This window comes from Pongo pygmaeus, chromosome 19, assembly GCF_028885625.2.
Source record: "Pongo pygmaeus isolate AG05252 chromosome 19, NHGRI_mPonPyg2-v2.0_pri, whole genome shotgun sequence".
Classification (NCBI taxonomy): Eukaryota; Metazoa; Chordata; class Mammalia; order Primates; family Hominidae; genus Pongo; species Pongo pygmaeus.
This window is the reverse complement of record NC_072392.2, coordinates 36,980,201-37,006,201: the sequence shown is the minus strand read 5'-3', so window position 1 is coordinate 37,006,201 and position 26,001 is coordinate 36,980,201. Positions and strand designations below refer to the sequence as shown.

The window sequence follows — 26,001 nt, the reverse complement described above, 5'->3', positions numbered from 1 at the left end:
CTGCACTCCAGCCTGGGCGACAGAGCGAGACTCCGTCTCAGAAAAAAAAAAAAAAAAATAGTAGGCCAAGAGAGGCTGGGGGCGATGCTGGTAGGATTTGCACCCGCCCTCATCTTGTTTGCATAGTGTTCTACCTGCCCTGGGAGGCAGCATCTCAAGGGCGGGTGCTCCCCAAACCAGATCTTCAGTGATGAGTAGTTATGGCCCCATGACCCAGTCCCTTTAAGATGACTCATGGGAGGCAGCTGAACAACTCAGTCATGGAGGGTGACCCTGAGGCTAAGATGTGGCTTCCCCCCTACCCTCCACCAAGAGCATGGGACAACCCTCTCCCCTGGGCTGTTTATGGGCTGGTAACTGCAGGGTCTTCCTGAGACCAGGCGGGTGGGGCAGTCTCCTGGGAAGTGCCTGGCTCCTCTCCTCTCTTCCAGCTACCTCCTCCTCCACCTGCCTCCTCCTCCTCCTTTCTCCCCTTTCTTCTCTCCCACCCCACCTTTACAAATTTCTCCCTCCTCCTCTTGCCCTTCTTCCTTTTCCTCCTCCCTGCTCCCTCCCTCCTTCCTCCTCATTATTTTCTGTGGCCCCTTCTTCCTACTGTCATTCATCCAGTAGTCTTTTTTTTGAATGTTTTGTGCTTTTTGAGTCCCTGTGCTTGGCTCTAGGCCCATGAGTGAAGTTTTTGCCCTAGGGATCCTGTTGGGGACATGGGCTTTCTGGCAGGAGGGAACCTGCTGCTACTGTGTAGCCCACAGACGCCTTGATGAGACGGGGTGGGAGAGGTCACAGGAGGACTCAGATGGAAGTGTCCTGTGAGTTGGCTCCAGGTTGGAAGGGGTGTTATTATACAAACAGAGATGCAGCATCCCAGTCTTGAGGCACCCACAGAGGCTGATGCTGTTGTTAGGATGTCTGTCTTGCAAGGAAAGTCGTTGTCTTGGAAGGTTGAAACGAGATTTTGTAGGGCTTACATATTTGCATATTTTGTTTTGGGAAATGTTAGACCTCTTCCCAGTGAAGACCATACTTAGGGTTTGTGAGGATTAAATGTACTCAGTCGCATAAGTCTCCCAGGACAGCACCTGGCGGAGGATGAAACGGCATCGATGTGACCCTGCGGCATCACCAGGTCACTTTCCTCTATCAGACCAGACTGTGGCTTAGTCTTTGGGGCAGCCACTGCCTCTTCCCTCTGGAAGAACCCCCAGCACCCCACCCACCCCACAGGCCCTCTCCCCACGGTGCTGCGTCCTATCCTGTCCCACCCTGTAGTGGGCACCGCAGTCCAAGCGTGTGGTCTGAGTAGACATTACATGCATCTCTGTTGTAGCAGTTGGAATGAGGCTTTGAGTGGGTGGCATGGGTGGGACTTGGAAGGTGTGTGGTGGAGGTGTGGGTTTGGCACTTGATAACTGAGGCAGGCCCAGGAACAGGGTGGGGCGGGGTGGAGAGGGGCCATGAGTGGGTGAAGGAGGCGGTGACCTCCTTTCCTCAGCGTCCCACCTGCAGCCCTTGGGAGTCTTCCCACTGGCCTCCAGGCCACCGTGGGCTGGCGTTCTCCAGCCTGACATCTCCTCCTGGTCCTCTACCTGTTGCTGGCTCTAACCTGCTTGGCATTCAGACTGTGTGTCCCTCAGGCCACTAGAACCCGCCAGCCGCCTCATGCTGCCCCAGCTGATCCCGCCATTCTGTCCCCAAGCCCTGCTGATCCAGCACTGTCCACCCACCCTGGCCCTGATCGCTCAACTCAGGCTTCACCGTTTGGTCTCAGCTTAAACAGCAGAGGTGATTCTCCCACAGTCCTGGAGGCTGGGAGCCTGAGATCCAGGTGTGGGCAGGGTGGTTTCTCCTGAGGCCTCTCTCCTTGACCTGGAGGTGGCTGTCTTCTCCCTGTGTCCTCACCTGGGCTTCCCTCTGTGTGTCTGTGTCCTCATCTCTTCTTCTTACAAGGACACCAGTTATCATTCATTCGGGCCCAGCCTAACGACCTCATTTTAATTTACCTTTGTGAAGACCCCATCTCCAAACACAGCCCTATGCTGAAGTGCTGAGACCTTCAACCTATGGATTTTAGAGGGACACCATTCAGCCTGTGACAACTCTGTTTATTAAATAAACCTCTCTTAGAAAGTTTAGTAAGATTACTAGTGCAGTCAGGTGCCATTGACAGCCCGGTCCATGTGGCTGTGGTTTGTCAACAGCCTTTATCCTGAGCACGTTCAGCGTGCGGCCTGCATGAGAGGATGTGGTGGACATGAGAGTGGGCAGTGCAGGGCTCCTGCTCCCGGGAGTCTGGGTCCTCCAGGGAGATGAGCATGCAGATAGCTAGGGCAGGTGGAACTGAGCATGGCAGAAGGTGTGCCGTGGCAAGAACTGAAGGTTAGGTGGGAGAGACGATTTCCAGCGTGTCAGAGAAGGCGTGGCTTCACAGCAGAGCTCACATCTGTGGTCGACCTGGAGAGTAGAAGCCCAGGGTGTCACTGCCAGTGCTCCCATCAGAGTTGGGAGTGCATCTTTTGCCAAAGCCCAGAAATCTCAGTGCTGTTGACTCCCTCTGAAAACGATCTAAGGGAACAACACAGGAAGAAAAAAATGTGGTTGCACGTTTCTCATTATTGGCAAAGCATCCCTAGAGAGGAGCGGGAGCCATCCCCTCCTCCTGTTCACGCTTCTTCTGGGTGTTCTGAGGGTGTGCAGTGCAGGAGTAGCACCGGATTCATCCTCTCCAGCCTCTTCCCACCTTCCAGTGACCCACTCTGCCATGCTCAGCACAGGATGCCCACGCCGCCTTCACTTTGCCCTTCATTCAGTTTTTCCCTGTGACTGCTTGACATGCCCTGCTGCAGGTTCACTGAGCACACCTTAAGTTGAGAAGGCTGCAGTGGGGGAAGAAGTTACAGGGCCTTTTCTGTGTAAAGTTCAGATACGCAGGTGGTTTTATTTCTTTTGGCAACAGTCATGGCTTGGAGAGGATCCTAAGGAGCAGAAAGCATGTGCATAGATTTATACCCTGAAGACTGCAGATGTCTTGGTGCTCTCAGTCTGGGTGTTTTCTGAGGCTGTCTGTGTACTTTTGAAGGCGGAAAGTGGCTTCCCAGGCGGGCTAGCCATCCTTCATCCTCCTCCTTCGAAAGGCCTCTTGTCCTCTTTGAGTTTTCCCCTCCGTGGTTCTGGTGTCTGCCTTGCCTGCGGGGACATCTGCCTGGCTTTCCTCATGAGGGCCTCTGCACTGGGACTTACTGGCAAAGATCACAGTCATCAAGTTCACAGAGAAGGAAGGGCCAGAGTCAAGTCTAACTGCAGAAAGTGACTTGGGAAAACAGAGCCCCACTTGCCACTCCCTGGACTCAGTTACTAGCAGGTGGAGCTGCTGCAGGCAACAGCAAAGCTGACCGTGACTCGCCGTCTGCCTTCGCCTCGACACAGCCAGCCCATCCCTGCTCAGCCCCTCCCAGTTGCACACCTGACCCGTCCCATCTTTGCAACGTGCTTTTCGCCAAAAGTCAGATTCTTAAGCCTGCTCCTTTCAAAAGGGCAGAACCTCAAGAGGTTTAGTAAATATGGCATTGTCGGGCAGTGCCATGGAGAGGGCAGCCGAGGCCTTGTGTAACCCTGTTCAGGAATTCATGCGGGCCCATCAGGAGTCTGGCAGGGCTCCAGGGGCCTGATCCGGCTTGCTCCCTCCCTGATCTCGGCTCTCAGGTCCAGAGTTTGTAAACACATGCTTCGTCTTGCTCCCCCTGCTTGGGCAAATCCACGGCCACTTGAATTTTGTGTTCATGGTTGCTGGCTCTAGAACCTTGCTCCGGTGACCCGACTTGTAAACAAAGGTGTTGCCTGCTCAAGAAGTTTTCACAAACAAACAGTGCTGTTGCTGGTTGTTTCTTACCAAGGGCACTTACATAAGGCCAGGGAAAATGAAAGTGTTCTCCTGAGACTCTGCCCCAGGAGAGGTTTCTACAGATCTCTGTTGGACACATCACAGCATTATTTTGTGATTGTCTTTTCCTCTCGCTTTTAGACTGGGCTGCGTCTTAATCCATGCTGTCGTCTCAGCATAGTGGACTTGGTTGTGTTTTCACTTGCAGCCAGTATTTACCCACCTTTCAATTGCTTTAGGTCATGAATTACAATATTGCGAACATCTGAAATCATTTTCGGCTCCAAGCGAAGAAATCATGGTTTAGTTTTGGCCCTACCTGACTTAAGTCTTTGACCTATGGGGCTTAGCTATCTAACTTTCTACCCTCCAAATATGTGGCTGTAACTCATTCTCTGAGTTCACAGATTCCTTGAGGCCTACGTAGACAGTTGCCTGGGCCACCAGTGGAGCGTTGAGTGAGAACGCAACTCTTTTCTGTTAGGGATGCTTTGAGGGTTCTGCTCTTTTGCTTAGTAAATTTAGGGGAAGCAGATCTGAATAGGAGCTGCCCAGCAACGACTGGCATTGGGGGAGTATAGGAACCTGAGGGCTGACTTCTGAATTGGGGACTGGCATTCCTGGGGCTGATACCTTAAGCCTTGACCCTCTTGGTACAAGGTGCTTTTTCTCTTGTTGATGGAGAGTTTGAAATAAAAATACACTTATGTGGCCTAAAGTTAAGCAAGTCATCAGCGTCTTTAAACACTGGATTGATGGATAACTTCTTTGAGAATTCCACGTGTCTGCCTTCGACTTGGTGTACTCCAGGAGCAAATGAGGTCCAGGCAGGGCTCTGTTCCTGGTCACCAGCAACTTGTCCAGTCCAGTCAAGGGCACAGGCATATTTTTATTTTTATTTTTATTTTTTGAGACGGAGTCTCGCTCTGTCGCCCAGGCTGGAGTACAGTGGTGCAATCTTGGCTCACTGCAAGCTCCACCTCCCGGGTTCATGCCATTCTTCTGCCTCAGCCTCCCGAGTAGCTGGGACTACAGGCACCGGCCACCATGCCCGGCTAACTTTTTGTATTTTTTTAGTAAAGACGGGGTTTCACCATGTTAGCCAGGATGGTGTCGATCTCCTGACCTTGTGATCCGCCCGCCTCGGCCTCCCAAAGTGCTGGGATTACAGACGTGAGCCACCGCGCCCGGCCCGGCACAGGCATATTTTTACACCACTATTAGAAAATAAATTTTTGCGATGGTTTCTGAATTGCCTCATCAGACTAAAAGAAAGCAAGAGTGCTTACAGGCCTTCCCACTGAGATCATCATTCACCCTATATGTTTTTGAGTACCAAGTGCCCTCTCTCTAGAAGCTTATGCCCTTTAAATAATATATTCATATAAATATAGCATATCATTATTGGATTTATGAATTATATTAATATGTAGTGCTAATTTAATCTTTATAACAACATAGCCAGGTCAATATCATAATACTCATTTTGCAGTCAGAGAATTTAAAGTCTAAAGAGGCTACAACATTCTGAAGATCTGAGTGCTCCCAGTGATTTGTGATGTTGGCATCACACCCACGTACTTTTGTGGTTGGCTCTATGATAGCATGGTGACAGGCCATGCGCAGCCTTCGTTGCAGTGCTTGCTATTTCTTATTTCGTTTTTCTATGCTACCAAATCGTGACTGCACATCTTTGAGTTGTTATTTTAAATGCAGATATTCTAAAATCTGAAGGCAAAGGATCAACATATTCTAGAAACACTCTGGGGAGACCCAGGTAAATAAAGTTAAAGCCGGAGGGATGAAGAGAAAATTATAGACTTGAATCACTCTAATCTTTACGAAATGTTTGCATTACTATTATATCTTAAAGGGAGGCATTTGGGGGCCCTCGTACCAAGTACCATGTTGATTGTTCTTTCTGTTAAGTATTACAAGCATAATTCTGAGCTCTTGCCATCGGTCCTAAAAAGATTTGTTGGTGTAGATAACGCATAATTATTGCACACTATGGAGGGCTCCTGGTTGGTGAGTGGATTTTGTCTCAAGATCTGACCTGCTGTGTTGATGGTGGTTGCTGGGAGCCCCGAGTTAGGGAAAATCCTGTGATTTTCCGTGTCTTTCAGAAGAAGCCGGAGTCAGTTCATGATTTGGTCAGGGGGACTGGAGGGGGTGGTGTTTACCTCCCTTAATCAAGAGGAAAGAGATTTAATATGAAACAGGGAGTGTGTATGATGAGGCCGTTAGGATCTCAAGCCAGCAAACAAAGTTAGCATTAAAATACACAGAGAAACCCCTGAAGGGAGGGCCACGTGATTTCAGGCAGCAGTTGTTCTCTGCCAGTGGGATAGACCGCTGTTTCTTTCACTGTGGAGCCTTAGGAGTATTTGAAAGCTTGTGCTGTGAAAAATAGGAATCTTACAGGAGAATCATATGGGGCCTGGAGAGGAACCTGTTTGGGACAGGCCGATTCCCATCTCCCGCCGCTCTGTACCTCCTGGGCACCATGGCCTGCCTTCTCCTCCCTTCTGGTATGTGGAGGGAGCTGGGATTGCTGCGGGAGGTGCAGTGTGTTTGTGTGTAGCTGCTATGAGGAGCAGTGGGGGGACCTGGGGGAGCATCCTGGATTCCTGAAGAGGGAGGGCAGGACCTGGCCTGGAAGGAGGCCCTGCGCTGGGCGGGGCGGTACTGACGGGAGGGGCACAGTGAGCTGCGGTTGGGGAGATTCCACTGTGCCCCTTATGCGGCCTGTACTGGAGCCCACAGCTCCCTCTGTTTTCACCCAGGACACTCCCTGCCTGCCAGGACCGAGCCCACAGCTGCCTCCTGAGGAATTTCCTGACTCCTGTGGGCAGATGTTGGTGCCCATGTCAGCACAGGCTGCGTGAGCTATCAGCTGACATCCTGTTGTTGTTTTTATTTTTTTAAATCTCTGGTTCCCTTAAATATTTATAAAATTTGAGAGCAAGACTGGCTTGAATTGGGGCCTCTCTTTTCCTTTTCCCTTCCCTAACCACTTTTCACTCCCCGTTTGCAAGGCACCAGTGGGAAGAAGGCAGACAGGGAGAGGTGGGTGCTATCATCCTTAGCAGTGGGGACGCATGTGTGGATTTACCCTTGGCCAGAAGGACCTCCCTCTGGGGATCTCTACAATACGCCCCAGGTTGAAGCATTTGAGGGGTGGTCAGTGTACTGAGTGTGGGGCATGCGGAGCTCAAAGGAGGGACCCAGATAGTCTCAGAACATCCTGGAAGGATCCCTGCAAGGGCAGCCTTTGATTGAGTCTTGCTGAGAAGTCAGACAGTCTCAGACAGAGGTGGTAGATTTGTGGCCACTGTGCCATTGGCTGTTGGAAAGCAAATTGAGGCAACATTTCTTCACAATGCCAGTTCTCTCTACTTGCAAACACCCTGGTTCCTGGGCCCCTGGAGGCCAGGCCTGAGTCTGAGCCCCATGTTTACGGCACCCCTGGCCAGCACCAGGCCATACAAGGGAGACCCAGTCATGTTTGTCAACAGGGAACATCCTTCTACAGTCTTAATTATATTTTTTGGTTTGTTTACCCGTCCCTTTCCTTGTAGATAGCACAAGGGTAAACATCTTCTGGGTCTGCCTGGAGTCACAGCTCCCTGCCTCCTTGGCTGGGCTTCTGGGTCTTTTGTTCCTCTGGTGGACGTTCATCTGGTTAGGGAAGACAGAGCCCTCCCTGCCACGTTCTCCTGCATGCTGGTCTGGATCATATCTGCTGCGGTGGCTTCTCATTTACTGTTGTGAGGCATGTGATATTTTAAAGCCATCTCTCTCCAAGAAAAGTCTCTTTTACGGGAACGTGGCTGTCTCTGCTAGTCACCACCCCTCAGCCTCGGGGTGGGGGAGGTGCCCGCCTGTGCACGGTTTGGTCTGAGAGCAGAATCTAGCCTGTCCAGGGCCTTCGACCTTCTGGGGATTTGGGAAAGTGCCACTACCTGGTGGTCCTGCCCCTGATCTCTGAGTGAGGGGTGTCCCTGTCCCTGCAGCTCTCCCAGCTGTGGCCTGAGAACCCTCCCAATGATGCCAGTGCTGCGCACGGTCACAAGAAGCAGGGGGGCCCCAGTTATAAAGGCAGGTCGGGACACTCAGGCGCCTGCTCTGCCCACCGTTCCCCACATGCCAGGCATCTGCAAGGAGGGGCTCTACCCTTTGGCTCATTGACACAATCATTTAGGGTACTTGAGCTGCACCCTGGGGACCTCATGAACCCTAGCTTGAGTTCAAATCACATCAGGGTGATTCTGAACACTTGTGTCACACGACCCCTGACAGGACCTCTGGACAGTCAGGCATGGGAAGCTAAATGCCAACACCCTCTCTGTCTCCCTCTCTCCCTTCCTCCTTCTTTGTGTCTCTGTCTCTAAATTACAGCATGCACATAATCATTTAGGATAGTACACACAGTAATGACCAGCTGCTTCTTTTTGGAAAACAAAAAGCTTTAAGTTGCAACATGGAGCATTGAGATCAAAGAAAAGCTATCACAATCAGTTGTTAAAGTCTAGAAAAAAGAGACCATGGAATTCCATTTTTCAGATGTGTTCCAAAACAGGGCACATTCAGGTGGTCTGAAAGGGTTTAGGTGTGGCCTCTCTGAGGACTAGCGATAGTGGTGTTCAGAGCTGTGGTTCCACAGGAGCAGCACAGGGAACACATTGAAGCCTCCAGTGGAGCCCCGCACCCAGCAGCAGCAGTGTGGTGCCTCTGCCTGCACCCCAGCTGTCTGCAGGCGCCTGTCCCCCAGGGCTGAAGTTCCACTCCAAAGCGTGAACTCCCAGCCAGAGTCCAGAGGGGAGGCCCTGCTGTGCTGGCCTCCGCAGAGTGTGTTCCTTGCCGGGAGCATGTGTCCCCGCTGCAGCTGCTTTAATTTGTTTTGTTTTGTCTCTCTAACCCAGGTGAAATGCTACCACAAGAAGTACCGCTCGGCCACCCGTGATGTCATTTTCCACCTGCAGTTTCACACTGGGGCTGTGCAGGGCTACGGGCTGGTGTTTGGGAAGGAGGATCTGGACAATGCCAGCAAAGGTGAGGCGCGGAGCTGGCAGCCCTGTGCTTGTGGGCAGCTGTGGTTGAATCTCCTTGGTTGATTCTTTCACTATCCTCTCTACCCTCTTTCCAAAATTCAGCCTACTGACAAAATTGTTCCCAAATCGGGAGAAAGTGATCATTGATCTTTGGGGGAAAAAAATTATGGATAACCAATGAAACTGCCTGTACTTTCTGTATCATGGGGCGTCTTTATTGCAGATTTGCGAGTGGTGCTGCACTGGTTGGAATAAAGGACAAAGTCAGCCCATCCTTTTCCAGTTAATCATCTCCACAAATGTGTTAAAACACATTGTTTTCTTCAGATGACCGTTTTCCTGACTATGGGAAGGTTGAATTAGTCTTCTCTGCCACGCCTGAGAAGATTCAAGGTGGGTAGCTTGGTGGAATACGGGGAGGTCCTTGTTGACACTGGTGAAAGGTGCATGATGGCTACACTGGGGCTGTAGTACTAGTCTCCTGCCTTTGTGCATATTTGGAAATTTCTGTGATTAATTTTATTTAAATTCAGGATATTGGATAGTGGAACAAGAAGGCCCACTTGTGTCAGTAAGCCCCAGAAGTGGCGTGACTTGCTCACAGCCACTCAGCCAGGAGAGCCTTGGGCATGACTGGCCGTTCTTGTAGGAGTAAGGTGGTATTGCATTGTGGTTTTAATTTGCATTTCCCTGGTGGTTAGTGATGTTTAGCATTTTTTCGTGTGTTTTGTTGGTCATTTGTATATCTTTTGAAAAATGTCTGTTCATATCATTTGCCCACTTTTTGATGAGATTATTTATTTTTGTTGAGGATTTGTTCGAGTTCCTTGCAGATTTTGGATATTAGCTCTCTGTCAGATGCATAGTTTGCAAATATTCTCTCTCACTCCGTGGGTTCTGTTTACTCTGATGATTATTTCTTTTGTGGTACAGAAGATTTTTGGTTTAATTAGGTCCCATTTACTTATTTTTGTTCTGTTGCATTTGCTTTTGGGGTCTTAGTCATGGATTATTTGCCTAAGCAAATGCCCAGAAGAGTTTTTCCTAGGTTGTCTTCTAGACTTTTTATGGTTTCAGGTCTTAGATTTAAATCTTGGATCCATCTTGAGTTGATTTTTATAATATAAGGTGAGAAATGGGGATCCAGTCTTATTCTTCTACATGTGGCTAGCCAGTTTTCCCAGCACCATTTGTTAAATAGGGTATTCTTTCCCCAGTTTATGTTTTTGTATGCTTTGTTGAAGATCAATCGGTTGTAGTCAGTTGTATTTCTGGATTCTCTATTCTGTTCCATTGATCTGTGTGTCTACTTTTATACCATGATGTTTTGGTAACTATAGCCTTTTAGTATAGTTTGAAATCCAATAATATGATGCCTCCAGATTTTTGTTTTGTTTTGTTTTTAGGATTGCTTTGGCCATTTGGGCCCCTTTTTGGTTCCATATGAATTTTAGGATTTTTTTTTTCTAGTTTTGTGAAAAGTGATGTTAGTATTTTGATAGGAATTGCATTGAATCTGTAGATTGCTTTGGACAGTATGGTCATTTTCAGTATATTGATCCTTCCAATCCATGAGCATGGGATGTGTTTCCACTTGTTTGTGCCATTTCTGATTTCTTTCAGCAGTGTTTTGTAGTTCTCCTTGTATGGATCTTTCACCTTTTGATTAAGTATATTTCTAGTTTTTTTTTTTTTTTTTAGCTGTCTTAAATAGAATTGAGTTCTTAATTTGATTGTCAGTTTGGTCATTGTTGGTGTATAGCAGTGCTACTGATATGTGTACATTGATTTTGAAACCTGATACTTTACTGAATTCGTTTATCAAATCTAGAAGTCTTTTGGAGGAGTCTTTAGTGTTTTCTAGGTATATGATCATATCATTGGCAAATAGCAACAGTTTTAATTCCTCTTTTCCAATTTAGGTGCCCTTTATTTCTTTCTCTTAGCTGATTGCTCTGGCAGTACTATTCCAGTACTATGTTGAATAGAAGTGGTGAAAGTAGGCATCCTTGTCTTGTTCCACTTCTCAGGGGGAATGCTTTCCACCTTTCCCCATTCAGCATGACATTGGCTGTGGGTTTGTCATATATGGCTTTTATTATTTTGAGGTAAGTCCCTTCTCTGCCTAGTTTGTTGAGTGTTTTTATCATAAAGGGATGCTAGATTTTATCGAATGCCTTTTTCGCATCTACTGAAATGACATATGGTTTTTGTTTTTAATTCTGTTTGTATGGTGTATCACATTTATTGACTTCTATATGTTAAATCATCCCTGCTTTCCTGGGATGAAATCCACTTGATCATGGTGTATTATCTTTTTAATGTGCTGTTAGATTCAGTTAGCTAGTATTTTGTTGAAGATTTTTGCATCTATGTTCATCAGGGATATTTGTCTGTGATTTCTTTTTGTGTTTGTGTGTGTGTTTTATATTCTTTCCCAGTTTTGGTATCAGGCTGATACTGGCTTCATAGAATGAGTTAGTTAGGGACAATTCCTCTTTCTCAGTCTTTGGAATTGTTCAGTAGGGTTGGCACCAATTCTTCTTTGAATGGATGGTAGAATTCAGCTGTGAACCCATCTGGCCCTGGGCTCTTTTTTATTGGCATTAAAAAAAATTATTGATTCATTTTCACTGCTTGTTACTAGTCTGTTCAGGGTTTCCGTTTCTTCCTGATTTAATCGAGGAGGGTTGTCTGTGTCCAGGAATTGACCAATTTTCTCTCAGTTTTCTAGTTCATATACATAAAGGTGTTCATAGTAGTCTTGAATGATCTTTCGTGCTGGTTGTAATGTTTCAAGTTTCATTTCTAATTGAATTTATTTGAATCTTCTCTCTTCTTGGTTAATCTAGCTAATGGTCTATCAATTTTGTTTATCTTTTAAAAATACCAGCTTTTTGTTTCATTGATCTTTTGTATTTTGTTTGAATTTCATTTAGTTCTGCACTGATTTTTGTTTTTTATTTTCTTCTACTAGCTTTGTGTTTAGTTTATTCTTACTTCTCTAGTTCCTTGAGGTTTGACGTTAGGTTGTCAATATGTAATCTTTCAGACTTTTTGATGTAGGCATTTAGTGCTATAAACTTTTCTCTTAGCACTGGCTTTGCTGTATCCCAGAGGTTTTGATAACTTGTGTCACTATTATCATTCATTTCAAGGAATTTTTAAATTTCCATCATGATTTCTTCATTAAGTAACCAGCATTTTAAAAAGAGAATTAGAAGTATAGTAGGCTGCAAGTATTATGTGCAAAACAAATTTTTTCCCTAAAAAATATATTTCAAAAGAAACCAGTCCCTTTATCATCAAGGTGAATTGTCCAGATCCATCACCAAGATCCACATCCATGGGAGTTTTGTTTCCCTTTTTAATAGCTATGTAAATAATCATGCTTTTTCTATGTTCATTGTCATAGATTTAGGCAAAAACTTTTAAATACATGGCTTGTGTGTTAAAAATCCCCTTGGTGTTCCTAAAAAGACTTGAAGGGAGGAGTGTGGATCTGAGAGCCTGGAGCCTGGATTCAAATCTGTGGGCTCTGAGGCTCAGAGACAGCTTATCGGGCCTCTGTGTCCTCATCAGTGAGGTGGTCTGAAGACTCCTGTTTTGCAGAAGTGTCCAAGCCTGGGACACCGTGGATGAAAAATCAGTGCTTACTTATCCCTTTCCCCTCGTGGTTTTAACTATGGTTCTATCTGTGGAAAATCCTCCACAGTCTCTGATTAGTGTCGTGGCTCCTGGCAGGAGGGTGGAGGATGGAGTGGCTTCTCTCTCCTGCTCAAGTCAGGCTGCTCACCTGTCCTTATGGTGGAGTCCAGTGGATGGAGGTGATGGGTTTCACTGGGACTAATGTTGCTGCCTGTGCCCTGTGCAGGGTCCGAACACTTGTACAACGACCACAGTGTGATTGTGGACTACAACACAACAGACCCACTGATATGCTGGGACTCGTACGAGAACCTCAGTGCAGATGGAGAAGGTGCGTGTGGTCATCTTGTGTGCAGTTATGGAGGTTAAGGGTGCAGGGAAGACAGCCCACTCAAAGATCTGAAGTGTTTTGCAGTCTGCTAAGAAGAAAAAAATCCCTGTTTTCTCAGAGGTCCAGAATCACACCTTTGTGTGACACTGTTGTGAGTTTTGAGGGTCTTCATGAGAATAAGGCATGGTGAGTTTGGGTCAGGGCTTTTTGTGAAGCTGTAACGGGTGGATGAGCTGTCAGTGAAGTAATATCCAGGAGCTCCTTGGCCTGAACTTGTGTGTATGTATAATGCCAGGGACCATTCCCCCTTCTTCCCTCCCTTCCTCTTTGCTGTTGTACGGCCCCACATGCAACAGACATCTTGTTTTAATTTCTGTTTGCTTGTTAGTCTAGTGTTCCTGATTTATGGCTGTATCATTTAAATCTCTGCTTTCATTAAACCATCTCACCCAAACATGTCCTCTGTTCACCTGTGGAATACGCACATTGGGTCATAGCTAGGAGCGTGAAGGAGGAAAGGAAGGAAGGGGCAGCTGTGTGCTGGAATCTCCACAAGACACAACTGAAGGCTGATTTCAAAGGAGAGGAATTGAGGCTTTTCCTGGCGTGTCATGCTGATCTCTTGTCTTTTTCAACCACCGACTGAGAATCAGACTTGCTTTGGGAAAGAAATTAAAACACTTTTTGTCGGATTAGTTACATCCAGATGTAAAATAGCTAAAAGCAAGTGTTGTGGAAAGAACTGCAGTAACACCCCATCTTTGTGGCTCGCTGAGCTTCCCATGACTCCAGGAAGGTGGTGTCTGTGGTTAGTGAGAAAGGACACCAATTGTGTGTCCCAGGGCAGCACACGGCTCCTCTCTGTTGCCCTGGGGAAAACCTTGCTCCTTCATAGGCCTTCTGGGATGGAATTTCAACTCAAGGAATTGTTGCAACGCAAATACACCTGGACCAGAAGTGGAGACCCACAGACGGAATGCTGATGGTAAGGACATTAAAACACAGATGAAATCTGGGGATAGTGGGCAAGTTGTTGTGGATGGGGAGAGCCTTGCTCTGGCCTGTAAAGTAAACAGAGTATTCTTTGCTGGTGTGAATTATTCAGCACACCAGTCCTTCCAGATAACCAGCACGTTAAAAGAAATGTAGCTGAAAACTCTTAGAAAATGATACATTGTCTCTCAAAAGATCACAGTGCACACTGGAATCTTAAAGCTGTGAGAATAATTTCATAAGATTTGTCAAACAACAATTATCAAACTTTTTGATCACGGAGCTCTTTTTCCAGTAACGTCTGTTTGCGTCTGCATAGCTATACTCTGTCTATCACATGGTGATGTTTTCCACTGGAGGAGAGAAGGGTGAAGCAGTGGCTGGTGAAGTGTGTAAATAATCAGTGCAAGGCAAGATGGGGAAAGGGGCTAATTTGGAGAGCTGGATGGGAACTCTGAGGACAGCTGACTTAGCATCCTAAATTCCAGGCTGAGGCGAGTGGATTTTACCAGAGAGGTCCCTTGCTGCATGGGAGCCAGTGAGAAGCGCTCTGTCCTGAAGTGACGATTTGGTGGCTGTGCCGAGTCTCCTGGAGAACAGGGAAGCGAGTTGTGGAAAGGTCATTCTCGTGATGCTGGGAGGTTCCTTGCTTGCCAAGGGAGGGGTGAGCCTGGAGGGTTATTGACCATGAGGGAGGCAGGGGTTCTAAAACTCAGGTGGGTGTTCTCTGTGCCAATGACATAAGAGGGGAGCAGTGAAGTCCAGAGGACAGTGTGGAGGAGCCCCAGCTCCTGTGAGGAGCATGCTGTGGAGGGCGGCTCTGTGCTTAGTCCCGCAGTGGGTGCCCCGCTGTTGTCCCCAAGCTGGCTCCCAGCTGAGCCTGTGACCTGCCTGCGGGGCAGACTTTATCCTTCCCATGTCACAACCAGAGAACTGAAAGCTGGGCTCCTGCAGCACGTCACTCACAGGTGGTGAAGGACCTACGTTGATTTTATGTAGAAAACATATAGACAGAAAATCAGTTGAGTGTTCACCATCCTTTAGGGGTTACATGAAACTTTGCAGAGAACCCTCTGTGGAATTACGTGTGTGAGCGTGTGTGTATAGATCCATATGTTGTAGAGGACTTGCCGTTATCACTGGGTGAAATAGACAGAATTCAGTCTTAAAGACTCAGCCACCTCAGCGTCTCCTGAAGATGCAGAGGGAGATACTTCTTTACTTAGAGGCCCTCTCAGCCCATTCATGCTGCCTTAACAGATGACCATAACCTGGGTGTCTTAAACAACAAACGTGTATTTCTACTTTGAGAGGCTGGGAAGTCCAAGATCAGGCAGCCAGCCTGGCGGATTCTGGTGAGAGCTGTCATCTGGTTGCCAACTCCTGCCTTCTTGTGTCTCCACGTGGTGGTGAGGAGAGGAAGCTCCTTGGGGCCTCCTTTCTGAGGGCATCAATCCCACTTATAGGGGCTCCACCCTTATGCTCTGAGCACTGCCAAAGGTACTGCCTCCTAATATCATCACACTGGGGATTAGGTTTTGATGTATGAATCTTAGGGGACACAGATATTCAGTCCACAGCAGATACTCAATGCGTGTTTCTTGAATGAATGATTAGAGAAGCAATTTGAACTTTAAATATCTAAGGCCCTGACATTACAAATCACAATTCTCATTGGTGTATTTTTCAGGCAGCATCTTCTGAGCCAGTGGTGTGAGCAGGTGGGAGACTGCTGTGGACTGTGTGGTTGGAGGTGGTGGAGCCATGCAGGTGATGGTCTGGGCATCCACTTGCGACTCTGTGTCACCAAGAGTTGGGTCTAGGGGTGAGTAGAGAAGGTCTAGCATTGCCATGCAAAGGATGGAGCCAGTCAGGAGTGGGTGCATAGGAGTTCTGGAAAGAAACTGAGAAGGACAGGGCAGAGTGGGAAGGACACCCTGGAGAGAGTGGTTCCCAGACAGGAGGGTGAGGAGTCGGATAGGGCGCCAAGGCAGCCAGGTACACTTTGCAGCCAGATTCACAGCTTTGTCATCACTGCTTCCAGGCTTCATAAAGCAGCAGAGACCCCCTTTATGGGCAGAGTCACGCCCAGACTCCTCAGGGATATAGTGGGTGAGAGTGCAGCCTCCTCCCAGCGCCTGGTTCATCCCTTGCAGCCTTGATGATATCTGAAGCCCATGAGCACCCCCAGGGAGATGGAGGGACAGGGGAGGACTCAGAGCAAGCTCAGGACTGGTATCGGGATGCTTACCCAGAACCCACCACACGGAATCTGAGTCGTCTCCCAAAACTGGATCTCAGCAACCTTCCCTTGAACCACTGCCTGAGCATTCTTGAGAATTCCAGCTCCTGAGTTACAGACAAGCATGGAGCCTTTCCTCAAATCTGCATCCCCTCCTCCTGAATCCCCTCCATCCCTACGTGCTGTCTGGCGTGTCTGGGGTACCTGATTCAATGGAGTGAGTTTTATGCTTTTCTTTCTTTCTTTTACATACATTTAAGATTGTATCAATACTTTTTGAAAATGTAAATTATCAAAAAGAAGGAATAATTACCCCCATCTTACCATCTAGAGATGAAGCACTCGTCACTGGTGTATTTTCGGCATGATTTCTAAATATCATGTGATTTGTCATAATAGGATCAGCCTGTGCATTGTTTTATAGCCTGAATTTTTCACTTAACCCACCTCCTTGAGCACCTGTGCACATCTTTAAACTTTTCTTCCCATGTCCTTCTCACTGAGCACACTGGATTCCCTTAGAGGGGCTTCCAAAGTGCGTTTGATCTTATTGCTGCACTCCTGCAGGGTTTCCAAGTTCTGCCTGGGAGACACGAGGCTGCCATCACCACCTCTGCCATCAAAGCTCTGCAGAATCCCCAGGCTTGGGTCCTTTTGAGAAGGTGTTCCCCAGAAAGAGTAGTCACTTGTGGATAGAAAACTCATCCTTGCTGAATTTCCCTCCTCTCTTCCACTCTGCAGCCCTCCTCAGCCCCTCTTTGTCGTGGAGGCCGGTATGCTGCATTGGTGAGCTGTTACTCCAGGCAGCCTTCGCTCTTGCTTGTGGTCAGCAGTGCCTGGCTCGGGTCCCTGGACTGGACACCGCCTGGCGGGTGAAAGGCGGAGTCCCAGCCGCGTTCCCACCAGGGCTTTAGTCTTCAGAGCTGTCCAATGCTTTGAGGAGTTAAGGAAGGTTTGGCAGCCTCTGAAACATTCTCTTTTAGCTGGGAAAATGATGTATTGTGGCACTCTCTTTTCCACCCCTGCCCCTGCCTTTTCTATCCCCACCCCTGCCTGGTTAAAAAACCCCAAAAATGTTGACTTAAGCCACATTTATCTCTAGCAGTGGTTGCCGTCCTGGAATGGAGCCCTCTGCAGCTGCCTTCAATCTGGGCCTGTGTTAGGGGAGTGCCTGCTTTGATGTGTGAGCGCAACATTCTGCTTCTATACTCAGAAAAGAGCCGGACTTGAATCCGTTCCAGTGTGGGCAAGTGAATACAAACGCCTCGTCTTCAGCACAGAGAGGAGCACATGGCCCTGGTCTCACCGTGGGTCTGTGGTCCTGGCAGGTGGTGGCTGCGGGGGACGGCAGTCATGTCAGTGTTCCCTGGGGTGGTTGCTGTCCCCAAGGAGAAGGAAGAATGTCTCGCGGCACACAGTGTGGCAGCCTGCCGGAAGCCTCACTATCGTATTTTAATCCTTGAGAGAGCTTGTGAGCCCATTTTAGAGATAATGAGAGCAGATCCAAAGAGAAATCAAAAGCTAGGCCAGGGACCCTGGTAGCCTTCTGGCGTTGTACACTGTCAGCGATGGCAGCTGTGACTCAGAATGTGTCTTGTGCTGGAGACCGTGCAGGACAGGGCTCATACCCTTGACTTTCCTCTTTGAGACTTTGAGACTCAGTGAGACTGGGCTGAGTCTCACTGGGTGCCCCACCTCCTTGTCACACAAGAGGGCTGTGGGTGGGGGGATTTCTTACCCTAGTAGGATGTACCAGCTTTTTCAGTATCAGACTTGCTGTGATGGTCTAAGGGAATGCCCACAGCAACATATGTGTCCCTGGATTTGTAATGTCACCACCAAGAACGCAGCGTGTAGACAGATCCCACTGCTCCCTCCTCTCCATGGCTGAGAGTGATGAAAGATGGCCTCACTTCCTTTTTCTCCCCACCATTGGGCCTCAGCCCCTCCAGACAGGATTCTCCCCACAGTACCCTTCAGGGAGGCTCTGCAAAGCCCTGGACCCCCATGTTGCTGAGCCCCATGGAGAACATCTCATTTTCCTCGCTGGACGTCTCTGGAGCATCCGTGTCAGTGGCCACACTCCCCATCGGGATGCTTTCTACTTGCTCTCATAAGCCACATTCTCTTTGACTTTCCCAGTCTGTAAAGTGGACTGTTGTAATTGGATGACTCTACAGACACCTCCCTCCAACTCTGAGATTTTTGTTATCATACACACCATTTGTCATATTCACACATCTCGTATTTTCTTGGGAATTGCCATGGCTCTGATGCTGGGGTGGGCACAGGAAGAAACACAGCAGACCCTCTAATTGGGAAGACACAGATATACATCAGTTGTTGCCACAGGGTGCACCGTGTACCATAATTGGGGTATACCAGGAATTAGGAAAGAATTGAAGAGAAACAACCACTTTGCCTGTACAATCCAAGGAGATTCATGAAGAGGACGGCCCTTGCAGGTAGGGAATGCAGACAGGGTATGCCTAGCCCTGGGCATGGGGCATAGGTGAGCAGCACATATTCATGGGGTGGAAGTGTGTTCCGCCTGGCTGGTGTGTGCAGGAGGAAATAAGAGGTGCTGTGTGTGATGGATCGTGAGATCGGGGAACGTCAGCTTCCTTTCCTGAGCCTGGCTCCTTTGCCGGGTGACAATGAGGATCCCAGGAGCCACATGACTGGAGGATACAGAAAGATAACAAAGGGGCTGGAGGACTCCCTGGGGGAGGCAGAGTCTGGAGAGGAAGGAGAGTAGAGAATGGGCTTCTGGACTCCCCAGCTAAGAACTGACGGAGGCCTGGACTTGGGTGTGGCTCTGGCGATGGAGAGTAGGGGCCTTTAGATATTTAGGAGGTAGATGAGTAAGACTCTATGACAGATTTAGAGGAAGGGTTGAGCAGCAGGGAAGCTTCAAGAATGGCTGAGGGTTGGAGATGAAGGCCTGCTCTGTCACTCTTGTCCTTGGTTTCTTGCCTTGACCTAGGACTTTTTGAGTGCAGCTCAAACTCTTACCAATCCAAGAGTGTGCAGGACGAGGGCCGTGGCATTGCCAGGTCTGGGCTCTGCCACTTTAAGTGGATACCTTGATGAACATTCCCAGAGTCCAGGCTTTGGGGCTCCCATGGGGCTGCTAAAGCAGGCAGACAGAGGAGATTCACATTTGTCTGCAGCCTTCGCAATAAGACACAGTCCTGAAGTGGCCATACCGTGTTCTCAGAATACTGTTCCAAGCTCCAGGAATGGGCTACGATGAGGACATGTTGGGTCAGGAAGCGCTGGCTGCAGTGTGCAGAGCTGGCCGGGAAGTGCCGGATCAAGCTGAGACCATTCAAGTGTTGCCACTTTGAAAATGGATTTGAAAACTTTCCTCCCCAGACGTTGTTGGGTTTTAAGATTTGGAAATTGAAGTAAACTTTGACAATTTTAGTGGAGGAGGGGGCCGATGGCACCTGACGGATCCTTCAGTCCTGGCTCTGCTCTTTGCTGAGTGCTTGGGTATACACAGTGCCTTGTGTCTGCAGCCTGGTCCTTGTTGGCAAGATGGGGTGCTGCCCCCCAGCATCCAGAGCTGCTCCAGGGCACTTTGCATGGTATTCAGCCACCCTGTGACATTTGACTCTGCACCAGGCAGAAGAATATTTCTTTGGGTCTTGCCCCCATACCAGGCTTTTCTAGGCATTGCTTGCTTGGATAGCTCTAGTGAAAAGCAGCTGTCATCAGGCAACTGAAGTTGTATGAGACAGAAACGGGCCAGATGGGCATGTAGTCCTGTTCTGAGCCTGAGATTTCCTCCCTCTGCATCTCTTGATTGTGAATTGAGGCTGCAAGCCTCCAACCCACAAACACCAAAGGACCCCCTTGCAGGCGTGATCGCAGACCAAACAGCAAATCTTCCTGAATGTCACCTGAGACAGTGGCCTGGGGGTGCCGGCTTCCTCCTGTCTCAAGTGTGAGAGGCCTACCCTCTGTTAAAACCAGGATCAAGTCGTGTGGGTGTTACTTTCAAAAAATTGATACACTCCATCAGAAGAGTGAGGGTGGCATTGGGGGCAGTCAAAAGAGTTGTTCGAGTCCCTGAGCTGCCATCTCATTAAGTGTTCTTACTTTTCGGATCTGACAGTAATCAGAGGAATTGGCTCAAGTTCTATGTTGTCCTGTACAAGTTTGCAGAAATCAGTCCACAAGAGTGGCCTTAATAGTTAAGTAGCATCACCCCCTGAGACAGTGAAAGAGGTGCTGAGAGTTGGCTGGATCCTGGGTCCTCAGGGGCCCCCCAACCCCCAGTCAGCACACAAACCTTGGGCCTCCTCTGCTTCCTGGGAGGAAGGGTACCCCCGATATCCCACTGGATGGGGTGCCCTGTGCATGCAGACAAGGGTCTACAAGGTGGATGGCTTGTTTGTATTTCTGCAGTTACTGTGTCTTCTCCTTCTTCTTCTTCTCCTTCTTCTTCTTCTTCTCCTTCTCCTCCTCCTCCTCCTCCTTCTCCTCCTCCTTCTCCTCCTCCTTCTCCTTCTTTCTTTCTTCTTTCTTCTTTCCTCCTCCTCCTCTTCCTCCTCTTCTTCCTCTTCTTCCTCTGCTGCTGCTGCTGCTTCTGCTGCTGCTGTTGCTGCTTCTGCTGCTGCTTCTGCTGCTGCTTCTGCTGCTGCTGCTTCTTCTGCTTCTTCTGCTTCTGCTTCTGCTTCTTCTTCTTCTTCTTCTTCTTCTCTTCTCCTCCCTCTCTCTCTCCCCTTCTTCTTCTTCTTTTTCTTTTTTTTCTTTGTTTGAGAGAGAATCTCACTCTGTCACCCATGCTGGAGTGCAGCGGCCCAATCTTGGCTCACTGCAACCTCCACCTCCTGGATTCAAGCAGTTGTCCCTGCCTCAGCCTCCCAAGTAGCTGGGACCACAGGTGCCTGCCACCATGCCCAGCTAATTTTTGTATTCTCAGTAGAGATGGGGTTTTCACTATGTTGGCCAGGCTAGTCTTGATCTCCTCACCTCAGGTGACCTGCCCACCTGGCCCTCCCAAAGTGCTGGGATTACAGGTGTGAGCTACCGCGCCTCACCTACTATGTCTTCTTAGAGTCCAGAGGAGCTGTGTTCTTAATCTCTTTTCACTTTCCTCTGCTATTTGTGGTCAGTATCTCAATTGCTCTTTGGTGACCCTGCCCACTTAACCAACATGCATGAAATGATTCATGCCCCTGTCCTGCATTCCTTCCCCAAAGCTGCAGATCTTTGGACTCTAATTCCCACCTATGGGGACTACAACCTTGACTGTTCTTCTGTTGGTGGATTCCCTGAGACGTGAACCTGGAAGAGGGCTCCATCCCCACAGTCTTCCTGGGACCCTGAGCCACCAAACTTCCCACACCCAGCGTGAGCAGCAGTGTGTGTATGTGTTTGTGTGTGTGTGTGTAGACCCTGGTATAATGAGGATTTGGTCCTTATTCTTCTCACAAGGCCCTTGCTGCCACCCCTTTCCAAGTCACATCTCAGTCAAGCCCCTCTTCCCAGATGTGCTCTTCTGCCCATCTCCTGGTAGGAGTAGGGGGCCAGAATGGCACTCGATCAAACCTGCTGAGTTTCCATCTGTGTCTTCCTTGGGTAGAACCTTTCTCTCCATTGCCTGGAAGAGTCAGGGCTGCAACTTCCTTTTGCCTCTCTGTAAGAGCCTGCAATTGCACTTGTGCCAAGTCGGGGAAAGAGAGCACCTGCCGACTTTAAGTATTTGATAAACAGAACCAAAATGTGAGAGAGAACGAGGCTGGGACTGAAGAAAAGCAGAGTCTCTTCCTCACATGCACACGCTTCTGTGTGCCTGGCCCACAGGGTCATCCTCACCATCTTCCTCAGCCCTTGGCTGGAAGAGTAGAACTTGTGCGTGCTCTGGCTCTTCTCTTTCAGGCTTAAAGGAATGTCTGGGGAGGCCTTTTAGATTGTGCATGCAAGACTGTCTCATCTATTCCTTTCTTTGGAAAGTGCTGCAAGACGGAGCTGCCAGTGCTTCCTAGGGGAGGGAAAGGTTGCGGATGACTTAAGGGAAAAGGGAGGTGTTCATACAAAAGGGGCAGCTGGGACAATCTCTTTGACTTGGGTTTTTTGTCCTTGTGGGGCCAGGGACCCTTACATGGAGGTGCACCCTCACGGCCTGCATCTCTGACCCCATTCGGCCATCTGGGCTAGGAGACCACCATCCACATGCAAGCTCCCTTTAAGGAAATGATTCTCCTGCCTTTTACGGTGATGTTCTTGGTGCTGGCATTGACCTTAGGAGTAACAATATTCTTGGGGTCAACAGCTTTCAAACTCTATGCCTGTGGCTCCAGGATTCCAAGTTGGTTATCAAGGAGCAGCCCCAGCCTCTCTCCATCCACTCCTGTCAGAACCCTCCGCAGCCCAAGCCCCACCTTGATCTTTTTCTGTTTTTATATTGGGTTTCTGCATAAAGATTTGTTTGAAGATCAAGTTCTACTATTGAAAGTTGGGAACTCTGGCCTTGTACTGTTGATTCTGGGACTTTAGATAGTTAAAGTTGTGTTTAAATGTTGACAAACAAGCTACTTGATGTTAAACACGCATTCAGTTGCATGTAAATTGTCACTTAATCTCTCTGTAACTCCAAGGACAGAGGGGATGCAGTTGTTGTATTCCATTACTATTATCTAAGATGCCATGGAGGGCAGGGCATGTGAGGTAGAAGGCATAGGTATCAGAGACTAGTGGGTGTGTTCCTTACTTAAATTTTTTAACATAGCACAGACTGCAGAGGATATTTTATGTAAAACATCCAGCTATTTCTTGAAAAACAGGGTTGACATAATGGCAGCTTGTGCTGTTATGTAAGAAAAGTGAGCTTTAATGGATCTTCAGACTTGCTCAGTTTATCTTGCTGATAGGAGCAATTCTGACCTACTTTGGGGACGAAAGCTGGTTTCCACAGCACTCCTTTCCCCCTGCAGACACTGTGCTGGGTGGGGACGCATGCCAGGCTGAGCAAAGCTGAGACTGCCTCAGCTTGTTGCCTCAGCACTGCCATATACCTAGAGCCTGGCTGTCTGTCGGGGAGACCTGGCATGGAGGTCCGTGGATCAGGGTAAGAGACAGGGTAACCACTTTGCTATGTGAGCCAGGAGTGTGATTAGAGCATGTCACAGAGAGGGAGCCAAGGTCAAGGCCTGTCAAGGGTGGACACCCAGTAACAGTTTCTCTCGCTGGAACTGGGAGCCCAGATTTAAATTCCTAGGGCCCGAGAGACTGACACAAAGTGCAGGGAAAGCCATTGACCCCAGGAGCTGGGAAAACAGGTTTCTGTGGACAGGAGGAGGGCGTCCCCAGCAAATGTCCTGTGTGTGCTCTGCCTGCACCTACCTGTTGTGGATGTGAGGGGACCCCCTCCAGTTGATAGGGCCTAGGCAGAGAGTACAACTGTCCCCAGGAAGTTTTCTTCCACATAGCAAGAGCCAGAGATGTGTTTAGTGTTTCTTTATAAATGCATAGTGATGATTTCTTAACAAGGAAAATATACCCTTTGACATTATGTTCTTTCAGACTTCACCATGGAAAGTTGAATTAATTTACGATTCATGATGGTGACAGTCTATGGAAAATTATACTATGAAAATTCAATAGTATTTGTTTTTGTCAGTGTGAATGTGAGCTAATTTGTGACCTGGGATATATTCTCACTGAAATTAGGCCAAATGGTTAGAGCAATAGCAAGATTTGGTGTTGATTGATTGAGGGAATTCTGCCAAGATCTCAACAGCTGTCCTTTGGTGGCAGCAGTAGCCGTACATTGCCCCTGAACTCGTAGCAGTGAGTCTGGGATGCTGCTGGGCCCCTGACTAGGTTGAGGCAGAAGGAAAAGCAGCGGGGGAGCCACTGAGTGATGGGCACTATCGGTGCTTTCCCAAGGGTGGGCAGAGGCTGCGAGGAAACCATCTTTCTCATAGTATTGGGAGTTCATTCTTTATTCCTGTACACGTAAGATATTGCTCTCTCGTTAATCATAAGTCGGAGGATTCCAATAGGTCACCTGGGAAGTGAAGACAGAGTGTCACCTTCTGGGAAGCTCATGAAAGAAAACCAGAGGCCATGTGTGCTTGTCAGGCAGGCTCTGTAGGATCCAGGATGCAGTCTCCATCTCCTCCCTGCCTCTCTGAGCATCGGCAGTGCTGGATACTGCAGATACAGAGCTGAATTGGATGGCACAAATCCGTGCAGAAGCCAGGACAGGGCTGGAATGGCTAATGGTTGTTGTTGTCAGAGCTCACCCTTGCTGAGTGCTGCTTACGAGCTGCACAACCTTCCGAGCATGCAGCTTGCATTAACATATCAAATCTTTACCACACTGAGGGGTCAGAGGGCTAGTTGGTGAAGCCAGGAGTGGGGGCTTGGTCGCCGGCTGTGAATCTCCTTCTGCTGATGTGCCGAGCTCATTTCAGTCAGGGACTGGATTGACAGAGGCAGGAGGCTGAGAGCACCATGAGTGTGTCCAAAGCAGGGTGCCTGGTGCAGGAGCCAGGATGCAGAGAAGGGTAGAGAGCAGACTGGGAATGAGTTCACTGGCTGTGGCGTCACTTGACCTGTGCAAGGCAGGCGAGGTTGTCTGCTGGGAATGGACAACAGTCTGGGGAGTGGAGGTGTTGAGAGCTGGGACAGCTGGGAGGAGCTTCCCCTGGCAACAGGTGATTGTTGGGTGAGCAGTGTGGTGTGCTCAGTGATGTGTGGACGCCACACTGGTATGGCCTCTGTGATTTCAGAGGCATGCACATCAGCAGGGGCATGGACATGGGCCACAGGTGAGGGAGACAGCAGGCCTTGTGGGTCTAGATGGGCTAGGAGAGGAAGCACCATGGATTTGTGTTGCCCTCGATGTCTTAAATTTGGTGCTGGAGTTAAACATACATTGGCTCTGACTCCACTGTGCTGAGGGAAGGGCTGGATACATGCAGAGAAGAGCAGGAGCCAGGGAGCTGTAGCAGCTGCTAGAGAAAGGAGAGGCCTGGCCACCACTCCTGAAGAGCTCAAGGCTTTCAAAGTTTGGTGGAAGTTGAGGGTATGTCATGAGAAATTCTAAAGTCAAACCAAAGAAAGTTATTTAAAGTCCAAAGAGTCAAGGCCAGGGCCCCAATAAAATGTTGATGGTTTCCCAGGAGAAGCCACAGAAATGCCTGTGATGAGAGTGTTTGAACCTGGACCAAGGGAGGCATGGACGTTTGGGGGATGGGCTGGGAAGTGAGGGGCAATGGCAGCCCACAGGGCTGGAGAACGCTGTAGCCAGGGGTACCAGTTTCCAGAGAGAAATGAGTTTTGGGTGAAAGTGTTCTGAAGTGGAGTGCAGGAGGCACAGGCTGCCCCTTCCCGGCCTCTGGGCACACAGCTGCCCCTCCAGAGATCCTCTGGGACAGGCCCGTCTGCCTAGGTGGGTGGGGAGGGGCCTGACATTGGAGCAGGGATCACACAGGCTCAGTGTGGTGGACAGGTAGGGATGTCAGCTCGGGAGGACGAGTCCTTGGAAAGAAAGTTGGGAGAGGAGCAAATGGTAGAGACAGTGAGGGGAGAATGGGTGGTCAAGGGCTGGAGGGACCTGCATTTGTTGAAAGTTGGTGGTGTCATGTTTTCAAATCAGAACTTTCTACCAGAAGCTATGTGAATTTAGATGTCACTTTCATGTGTCTCTCCTCATGAGGAGGAACTTCACGGGAGGCCCTGCGTGTCACTTTCTGACCTGCAGTCCAGGTAATGGCCTCCTCAGAAGCCACACCCTGATCTGTCTAGGTGGGCAGCTTTCTTTCAGCCTGGAACCCTGCACTAGAGGGTGCAGTGTGTGATCACAGCATCGGTTTCATTCCAGTGACCAGCGCAC

At 48.8% G+C, this 26,001-nt stretch overlaps 1 protein-coding gene across 1 annotated transcript in view; it reads left to right on the top strand.

The window, feature by feature from the left end:
* LOC129017993 (tensin-3-like) overlaps positions 1–26,001 on the top strand; it is a 202,329-nt gene that overhangs the window by 116,366 nt on the left and 59,962 nt on the right. The window contains exons 15-18 of the mRNA XM_054459073.2: positions 8,803–8,932; positions 9,259–9,324; positions 12,806–12,910; positions 13,806–13,895. Coding sequence (XP_054315048.2) covers positions 8,803–8,932; positions 9,259–9,324; positions 12,806–12,910; positions 13,806–13,895 — 391 coding nt within the window. The remainder of the gene's footprint in view (positions 1–8,802; positions 8,933–9,258; positions 9,325–12,805; positions 12,911–13,805; positions 13,896–26,001) is intronic.